At 39.3% G+C, this 10,268-nt stretch overlaps 1 protein-coding gene across 1 annotated transcript in view; it reads right to left on the bottom strand.

Annotated features, from left to right (window-relative positions):
• Nucleotides 1-680: 680 nt before the first annotated feature.
• The window catches only part of LOC104530977 (neuron navigator 2-like), a 96,670-nt gene continuing 87,082 nt past the window's right edge, over nucleotides 681-10,268 (bottom strand). The window contains 7 exon segments of the mRNA XM_010175725.1: nucleotides 681-1,105; nucleotides 2,216-2,419; nucleotides 5,422-5,540; nucleotides 5,997-6,193; nucleotides 6,679-6,750; nucleotides 7,039-7,193; nucleotides 8,435-8,670. Of these exon segments, the coding sequence (XP_010174027.1) occupies nucleotides 980-1,105; nucleotides 2,216-2,419; nucleotides 5,422-5,540; nucleotides 5,997-6,193; nucleotides 6,679-6,750; nucleotides 7,039-7,193; nucleotides 8,435-8,670 (1,109 nt within the window). The 3' untranslated portion in view covers nucleotides 681-979.

Below are 10,268 nucleotides of genomic sequence, written 5' to 3'. Positions count from 1 at the left end.
CTCTGCGTACAGGGCTCACAACGCCTGTGCGCAGCCGAAGGTCCTTGGGAGCTGCAGGACTTCATGGCCCTTTTGCTGACTTCTGCAGAGGAGGGAAACTCGTGCTCACCAGTGTAAAGAAATCGGGTGTTAATGCCACTGAAGTCAACAGAGTTGGTTACGTGGATGTAAGTGGGAAGAGAATCAGGCCCTGACTAGCAAAGGGCCACCTGATCTTTCACTTGTAGTAGGATTGATTGTTACACAGTGTTTGAAAAAAAACCTGATTTGTTCAGACTGTATATATATTTTTATATATTCATATTTATATATATAATCTTTATAAACACATAATGAAAGAAAGCCAAGGTCTCAGACTGGCAAGGAGAGCAGCGCTTTTCTTTTTTTCTTTTTCTTTTTTTTCCTCTTTTATCTTTTTTAGTATTTATTCAAACTTCCCTGTTTTGCAGCTTTGCCTTTGTTGAGTATTATTACCAAGGCAAGCGATATCGTTTATAGCACCAGAACTATATGAAGCTGAGTTTAATCTGCAAAGCTGATTGGTAAAAGTCCAGCCCTCACCTACATGTGTTTGGTCAGAAGCAGCATAGGCAAAAATTTCCTCTACCCTCTCCTTCCAGACAGTACATGGCACAAAGCTGTTTGCTTCATAGCTGTGAAGTTCCCCCCGACCCCTTCAACTTTTAGTAATGATTATTATTTTTAACATCTTCAATATCTTAGGCATGAGAGCTTACAGCAACTAAACAGAAGAAAACAAAGGAATAGTGCAGTTATCATCATCAAAAGAAAAACAATACAAAGGTTGCTTGGGTTGCCTGCACCCAGGTTCAAGACTGACTCCAAGTGTCTTGTTGTTCTTGTAGCTCTAATACTGAGATCCCAGCCCAGGAACATCATCTTCTCATGAGTCTGTGATCAGGGTTCTTGCCAAGTGGGAGAGCAATAATGGAAACAACCTATTTCTATCTGAGGAAAATCACAGCGTTGACTCCAGAGACGAATCAAGGATGTCATCGTGATGGCTGTTGCTGTTAGAGTCACTGTCATAACTCTGGGGACTTGAGTAGTTGGCTGCTTCCTGCAGTCTCATCAGCATGTTCATCTGCAGAGGCACAGGAGTTCATGATTATTTGTATTCTGAGGTAGAAAGCGTATCAACTCCATATGACAGCTACCGTGGCATTCACTTTGCCAGTGGGTAACAAAGGAAAGGGACAACTGGTGTAATTAATACCAAGTCTCTGAAAAGAGGAATTAACTGGAGGACATGTTATAGCAGTGTGCAAGTTAGGCATGAAAAGTATGCTTTTCCAGTAAAGGGGAAAATGAGAAGATGGAAGGGATTAGTTCACAGCCGTACTCGACAGGATCCTACAAGCATCTTACCCCTCTCTTGCTCTGACCCATGGAAATACAGACAGATCAGTCAAGAGAGGCAAATCCAAAAGTCCTAGTATCTAGCTTGATATCTGTATATGTATACATGAGCTAGTGAAAAGTGTAACACACATTCTACACTCTCAACTGTCCAGAAAAATGTACACTTCAACAGAACAGCTTCAGGGCATTCAGAGTTTGCACAACAGCTTCAATAATTCTTTCTCACTGGAAAAAAATGTGTATTTAGTGTTACTTTCAAGCTCAATTTATACATTCTATACAAATACATGTTAGCATTTCCCTATATGCTTGCATGTTGTTTCTGATTCATAAATTAGACACCAGTCATGGAGACTATTAGTTCATATACTCTTTGAAAAATCTCAATTTTCATTTGGTGTCAAGAATACAGCTCTAAAAACCATGTGAAGTAAAGCAACAAGCCTATTTTGTGATTGTGGTAAAATGGCTAAATTTAATGGTTTAACCGTGTTACTCAAGTATGTGTAACGAGATTACATATTTAATTTCACAGTGTAGAAATTAAGTTTATTACACACATCCTCAGTCACTCCTCAAAAAATGAATCCTCAAAATATCCTCAACAAATTAATCTGAAAAGCTTCTGCTGCTGTTTCTTGCAAAACCATTCGGGCTCTCTGTGTGAATGGATTCCCCGAGCTGACTTGATGACTTTCCTCTAAAACATTGTCTTCTCATTCTAAAACTTTTAAACACCCTTCAACTGCTCTTTAATTTTTTATTTCTGTTTCTAATCCCTAGGAACAAGGGGAATGAAATGGGTTCTGCTGTTTCAAAACTGAGAGCTTACCAAAGGATCTCCTTCAGCATCACTCACTGGCACTTGTTTGCTGGTGGAGCCTTCCCGTGACATGGAGTAGCCATCAAAGCCCACATCTTCAGGTCGCAACTGCAGCAGAGGAGGCCACTCATGGTGCTGAGGGGTGGCTGCCCAGGGGTAGGTGTCCATTACCCATTTGGCAGGATCTTCCCAGGGCGCTCTCCTCCCATACAACTGGAAAAACATAAAACCACGTAAAACGTTCCTATTAGTCCACCATTTCATTCAGCCTACCTAACCAAAATGAGTGTGCCATGAGTCTTGGATTGCAGAAAACACTCAGCAGGGCTCAACAAAACCGAGTGAGATTTCCCTTACCCGAATGACACACAGAGTTTGAGCTATTTTTAATGGCAACTGATTCAGAAGAGGCTGACCACCTCCTCGTTTGAGACTGCAGCGTCCTTCTGTTGGCACCAGTTGAAGAAAGGGAGACCTGAAAATAACCTCACTTAATAAAGTCAACTTAAATAATGTCAATACACAAAAGAGGCCGTCAATGTTGACAACCGGATGGCACCAGCAGCTGCCTTATCTACATTTGCTGTCATCGGGAAACCGCCGTCAGTGGAATGTGTTGGAGGAAACGTGAGACCTGTCATCAGGCAATAATGATGGATGTCATAGCAAAAGGGTTTTTAGCAAAAAGGTCAGGGGAATTTCTTTATATGCAACTCAGAAAAGGTACCAGCAGGATTTGGAAATGTTCATGGTTCCTATTTCAAGTAAGCAAGTTCTATTTGAAAAACCTTTTCTGTTTTCAACAGACTGTTACTGAATCCCAACGTATTCTTCTCGTTATATTCACAGGATTGCCCAGATTGGAGAAGACCTTTAAGATCATCAAGTCCAATCATTAACCTAACACTGACAAGTCAAGTTTGCCTTGATTAGATAATAAATTCACTTTAATGCCACATGACTTTCAAAAGCATAAATACCAGCCTCAAGTGACTTTAAAATGTTTACTTCTGCTTAATAATGGTAATGAACCCAAATCTGATCTCCCTGCATGGCAGCAGAGTGTTTCTGCAGGTATCCATCAGGTAAGTGCTGTCAGGACGGTGCTTTGACAGCTTCCCAGGCAATATTATGGAATAACAACGGCTTTCATTCTAAATGATGCCACCTAGTTCACAGCCTTCGAAAATTCAGCTGTGTTAATTGATTCTACTAGAGCCTCCCTGTAACTGTTGCAAGAAACTTAAATGTGTGTGAAATGCAGATGATAGATGTGAATGCAAATTTTGCCAAAGCAGCCAAATGCCATGCACGTATCACAAAGTATTAAATACCTCTAAATACCAACATCTTTACTCTGGAGCAAACCTGAGTCCCAGCCCAGAGCAGGGTGCCCAGCAGATGGTGCTAGGTCATCTTCAACACAGCCTCACCGCAACCCAAACACTCCTCAGCCTTCAGCTGTACTATATTATTTTCCCAGCATAACGTCTTCAAGCTGTGGAAACTCAGATTTCCTGTTTTAATCTTGTTCTCAAATTCACAGCAATACATGCCAGCTGCTAAGTGGAGAGGATTTTATATTTTCCACAGGTCCTTGCGACATAGAAGGTCTGTGTAGATCCTAGCTCATGTCTCAAACTTAGCTAATAAGTGGAATTCCCATTTCAATATATGAAATCAGCAGATGAGAGACTGAATGACTAACTCACTATTCCCTTCCACAGCAACCAGTTCTGCCCATCCCTGCCATGTGCATGTTTTCTACAGAGCAATTCAGGGGGCAAATATCTAACAGGTTGCTTTACAAAGCACCACCAAGAAATGACTGGAGTATGGGTGACAATTGCAGGAAGCTGCAAGGATTTTGGGTCCTCTTTTTGCTGGTGCTGCATTCTGTAAGGATAGACCCAAGCAGGAAAAACTGGGGTTTTCTATAACCCTCTAATTTCCACATCCCTGTTTTGAAGAACAAAAAAACCTCAGCTCCAATGGGAACAATTATTGTAAGGATCCATTTGGCTCGCTTGTCTTTGACCCAAAATAGTTCTCTAAATGAGAAACAGATATATAAAAATAGTTCAGTTTAGATCCACAGAGATCAGAGTGAAATCAGCAGTCCACCCCTTCCTTTCTGGCAGCCAATTTCATAAGAGAAGATATGTTCTCAGGAGCTTTTGTGGGTGTGGGGACAAAAAATAGCCCCCAAATGAAACATCCATTTCTAGCATTAGCTTGTTAATTAGCACAACTCTGGCTATCAAGTACTGAAGTCTTATTCTTATCCACTGACTCGATAAAAGAGAAATTCTAGAGTAAACTGAGAAATTATTTAAAAGGAAATGTATTAGTGGAATCTGAGGAAATGAGACTGAAGTGGATACAGAATCCACAGCACGAAGTGAGAAACTGAAATCCTTACACTTGGAACACAAGCCATTCAGATAACCTACAGGAAGACATAGATATCAGGCAAAACAAGCCAGCAAAAAGATGGTTTTATTAACTGCTGTTCTTTCTCTTAATTTCTGTTCCTCATCTTTCAATGCTTTCCACACCTACTGATCAGGCAATAGGAGAGCTTCAAAACACAGCACATGGAGCCCAAGCAACACTGTGATATCAGTTTTCTCCTTTCCAGAAGGAAACAAAAGTTCCACACTCTCCTGTCACTTGTTTTACGTCAAAAGGATTATTGGCTGTCATTGCCTTCCTTTATAGGCAGTTTTATGTCAAATGGTTCTCCTGTTCTATTTCTAGCAAAGTTTCTGTGTGTGTTCTACTTCAGGACCTATCATGTTCCTCACATCTAAGAGCTTAACACAGTCATCTCAGAGAAAATGAGGTCTCCAGGCACTGCCAAATTGCAATGCACAGTACAATGTTAAGGTGTGCTTCTGGAACAGATAACTGAAAAATATTTGGGTGTCTAACTCTCCTCACTGAAAATGTCAGTAGTTTGGCATCTAAACACTTTTCAAAATATCTAATCTGGACTTTTAGTGCTTCCACTCTGTATTTCAAAATAGTTTGAAGAGAATAATTCTGCCCGAAATTAAGGTCAATTTAGGTGACATTTTCACAGACACGCAGTTATTAGTGTGCAAAGTTTTATCTACAGAAAACGTTGCTGTTACTCAGTTTTGTCTGATGCTGTGTTGCCTTTTGAACAGACACCGTTCAAGACTTATGATTTTCCACGTTTGCTTGCTTACCTGTAGCCCTTCTCTAACTGCCTCCAGGAGATATGGGATGATGGAGTAGTTCCACAAGTCAGTAAACCAAACTCTAGAACCATCTACATCTATTGGACAGGAGAGGAAGAGCCGTGGACCTGGAGAGGGAAATTCAGATATTACACTCAAATCACGATCATGGTACGCATCAAAAATAGGATCAAACAACAACTTCCAGTTCTCTGGAGAAAGAATCCAAGGACAAGAGAACAAAAGTTGTTAGCTGGTGAATTGCTAGAGAATTCAAAAATTCTCTGAATCCACTTAAAAACTATAGCCTTCAAGGTGAAAACAATTAACCAGATTTCATGACACAGTTTGTATCCAGGACTTAGAAAGAAGTCCCTTTTTTTTCTTGGAAAAATGAAAAGAAAAAAGGTACAGAAACATCTTCCACATTTTGCCTGGGAATACATTGTCATCTAAAAGTAGGGTTTTAAAGAAACCTTTTTTACCTGACGTAGCACAAGGAAATGTACAAGGATGCACCTGATGTACAAGGAAATAAAATACATATATTTACATATGCCTGGCCATACGGGCAGAGCACTTACCAATAGTAACATCAGAAGAGCTGTGAGCCTCCAAGAATTTGTTCAGATGTTGCCAGACCTTGGGAATCCAATCAATAATTTTAACCAGCTCTGCATTTCTCATCCTGCCACTGATCTCTGTTTCAATTAGTTTTCTTCTCAAGAAACGGCCGAGAAAGCCTTTGACTGGCTCAGTGTGGTTAGCACATAGCACCCATCTATGGTAGAACAGCAGAAATGTCCATTATATCTCAGTCATGCTACTGAACATAACTATTCTGGACTAAATTTCTACTATTTCTAGATAATTATCATGATCAAAATGGGTTATCTCAGTCATATCTGTTTCTTAGCAGAAAATATATTGGAATGCTTAGTTCACTAGATGAAACCATTTGTATTATGCATTGTTTCAGCTTATTTCTCATTCAGTATCTGCTTTGCCTAAATATAGTCTTCTTTAAAATCTGTTAGAAGATGAAATAGCTTAACAATTCTCTGAAAAGTAAAAGTTTTACGAACTGCAGTTACTTTAATAACAGTATCATAACAAAGCTACGCGTGTTAGGGCAGCAACTAGTAGTGAATGATATTTCTCTCTCAGTTTGCTGTTTCAGCCGATAAGAACAATTTCAGATGACTCAGTAGCCATTACTCTTTTGCCAGCCCACAAACATAAACAAGAAACATGAATAAACAGTACCTGAAATTATGGTGAAGTTGAAGATTAGGTGTTGAGGAGGTGGCTTGGTTCATTGTGCCAATAATATACGGACTATTAAAAAAAAAAAAAAGAAAAATAAAAATCAAGCAAATCGTACTTGTAAATTTTTAAAAACAACTTTTTAGTAAGCTCTCAACATTAAAAAAGGTTATTCAAACCTCTTTTGTCAAAGAAAGTTTTTGTAGTTACTTATAACCAAATTCTCTGCTGAGATTCTGACTTCTGAGAACATCAAATTCTGAAAGCAAAACAAATCTCAAAGCGGGATCTTTCAATAAAAGTGGGGTGGTCTGACTGCAGTATTGACATTTGGAATGTGTTCTGATATCAATTCTTTACCATTTGTGGTACTTGCAGTTTAGAAGTCCATTAAAGATCTCTCCTAGGGAGCTAACATGATGTAAATTATCCAAAATGATTACAAGAGGCATATCCACAGCGTTGTTTTCACTGTTACACTGGTCTGCTAGGTTGGACAGGTATTGGCGGAGTTCCTGCAAAGTATATATATATAAAAAAATTAAAAATTTAGAAAAAAAAAGGAAAAGGACAAAAAAAGGGTGTTTTCTTCATATTCCTTGAAAATCCAATTAAGATAAATAAGCTACTACTGGCTTTGCAATGAAGTCTGAAGCAAAAGTGCCCAACATCTTACAAACACACACGTTTTCCCTGAGAAAACAAAAAAATAGTTTTCCTTTTGTAGGTTACACCGAAGATTCAAAGACTATATCAGAAATGCTGTGTAAGATAAGGGCCTAAAGGGGGTTAAGATTCTGTCATTTGGTTTGTGTTCTTTAATTCGTGCCATCCTAAGCTGACACTCAGAGACCTGAAATGTGGTTTTCTTTCTTTTCAGGAACTTGTTCAACTCTCCATACACCAAACCAAACTTTGCATTGTTACATCTTCTTACAACTGTGTGTCTATCGAAATACAGCTGATAAAATTAATCTGGAATAACACATCCCTTGGCAAAGGCCAAATTCGGATGCCTTCAGTATTGCTGTGAAAGAAGGACAACCTTGTGGGGTCGCTGCTCGGTGACTGGGTGTGGTTGAAATGCTCTCAGCAGCTTTAAAACATTTATTCCACAGCACATCTCAAATTATACCAGCAGTTTACAACCACAATTTCAACCATCCCTTTCCTCCAGGGGAAAATGTGCCCAAGGCCATCAAATACACAGTTGTGTTTTTTTTTTTCTCTTTAATCTAGACATTCACTGGAGGTATATTCAGCAAAACCAGCAGCACATAAAAAAGCAGAGACATGCCTTACCAGTGCAGGAATGTGCCTGGACAACAGTCACCCCAAACCCAGCACATGCAGATTACAACTGCTGATACTGGCAGCTGCAGAAACTCTTGACAGCCTAGAGATGCATTTGAAGGTTTTTGGAAAAAAGCCCACGTGCAACAGGGATTGCTCAAGTTGCTGGGAATTTTATGCAGGTGTTTTAACTTCCTCAGCAATTCTCAGGCTCCTAACCACTTGAAAAATCACGACACCTTTAGGTGTTTAAACATACACCTGGAAGCCTGCTATTTTAGGTCCATAATCAGGTGAATCTGCAGGTCTGAAAGTCTTAAATATTATTCCCTTCAGGATTAACATAACACTTCAAAAAGAAAGATAAGTTTAAAATCAGCCTCTGATGGACTAATAAAGGAGGAGTCTCTCAGTTTCGATATACAGTAGCATTAATTGTACAAGGATGATTCTGTTTCCTCACCTTACTGGATTTATGGTCCACGTTGAAGGTTGCGATAATGCCATCGGCCAACTCCCTGCCCTCTCTAAGGACCATATACTCCGACAGACGGTTTGCTAGGTATGTTTTACCAGTGCCACTGGGGCCAGATAAAATAATCCGTCTATGTTCCATCAGGAGAGAGACATAACGCTGCAGTATAGGCTTTGGGATCAGTGATTCAAACACCAGACCATCCAAACTGTTCTCGCAGATACCTGCAACAGAAAAAGATTCCTCATTTAGAGGGATTCACAATTTTTATCCAAATTACTTGCATTTTTTTAAAGGTGGGTTGTTTTTTGTTTGTTCTTTTTTTAACTGAGTGTCCGTAATGCTACAAAGCAATCTCATTAGTGAAGTTTGAACAAATCAAGATTAGTTGAAATGACTAGATAGAGTCAAAACGGAGAACTGAAAAATGTGATTTTGTGAATGTACCTGGGCCCAGTAAAAGTAGGAGAAAACCCCAAATTAACACTAAGGAACAACAGATTTAGATCTGAGGTGTTTCTCACTTCAGAGATAAATCCCTTCCCCAGTCTAGTATCCCCCATGGTTGAGAGAACCACACATAAAAGCGGTAAAACAAGTGCAAAAGTGACCTGTGGGCTTAGCCTGGATCCTCCTTCAGGTCTCCCCACCCTCAAAGTACTCAGCTGCATCCTACAGCATCTAAGGCCCTATAAAAGTTACCGTACAAATGATTCCAGGCCACATTTCTCACAGACAAACCATCCATTTTGCAGTATTTCACCACACAGGGTATGCATTCATCCAGAATTTACCTGTTTACTTTTGAATTGCTAGCCAAAAAAACCCCAGTTATCATCAACTCCCCCTACTTTCCCAAACCCTTGTAATTAAACTCCTTCTCTGTATACTGATAGTTATCTCTTCTAACATAAAACTCCTACTGATAAGCATTTACGCAACGTCAGCAGTCACTTTAGGCAGAATTGGCTCGGGGAAAATACACAGTGCTTCAAAATAAACAGCAGAAAGGGAAGTTGGCAGATCACACAGAGAAATGTTTGCACCTCAATGGTTCCTTGGAATATTAAATATTTATATAGGCAGCTTTATATCTCAAAGGTATATGCAAGTGATTTTCCATAAATTGATTAAATATATTTCTGTTTTGTTGGAAACTGTTATCACATATGAGCCTTCAAAGTACAAGTCAAGCCAAAGCAAGTTTGTCCTGGTTTTTAGCTGAAATAGAGCTGGGTTTCTTTTCTTTTCTTTTTCTTTCTCAGTAGCTAGAATTGTGCTGTGTTTTGCTTCCAGCCTGGGACTGGCTGTGAGAGAGATACTGATAACATACCAATGTTTACATTTTTGTCACTGGAAGTGACGGTATGAAATCAGATTGCAGCTTTACAGAGATAGCTAGACCTTAAGCAATATATCAGTTGGGATTTACTCTTGGACAATGTACTCTATCTAAGCAGAATACCCTGGGTTCACATCAAGTCTCAGTAAATTGAGATATTTCATGGCTTATTTTGTCTTCCTGCCCATTGATTTGCTACCCAAGGTAAGTGATTTTTTACACTACTATTCAAAAAAATCAAACTACTTCCAGTCAAATGCCACAGCCAAATTTCAAAGTTGAGTTGCAGAGTGTTTGGCAATGCCCTCAAATACTCTACCATCTGTATGCAGATCTATGCTTGAGATTTCACTGGGGTAACTTTGAGCAAACTGATGTACCTTCAAAATGCAGTAGTTGAGGATTTTTTCCCTCAAATCTAGTTTTATAGTATAGTTTTCATATAAAAATGGCTCCTTGAGAAACCATATGAGAAATATA

This window comes from Antrostomus carolinensis, unplaced genomic scaffold, assembly GCF_000700745.2.
Source record: "Antrostomus carolinensis isolate BGI_N321 unplaced genomic scaffold, ASM70074v2 scaffold6549, whole genome shotgun sequence".
Taxonomy (NCBI): Eukaryota; Metazoa; Chordata; class Aves; order Caprimulgiformes; family Caprimulgidae; genus Antrostomus; species Antrostomus carolinensis.
The sequence above is the reverse complement of the archived record's forward strand: the minus strand, read 5'-3'. Positions and strand labels throughout refer to the sequence as shown.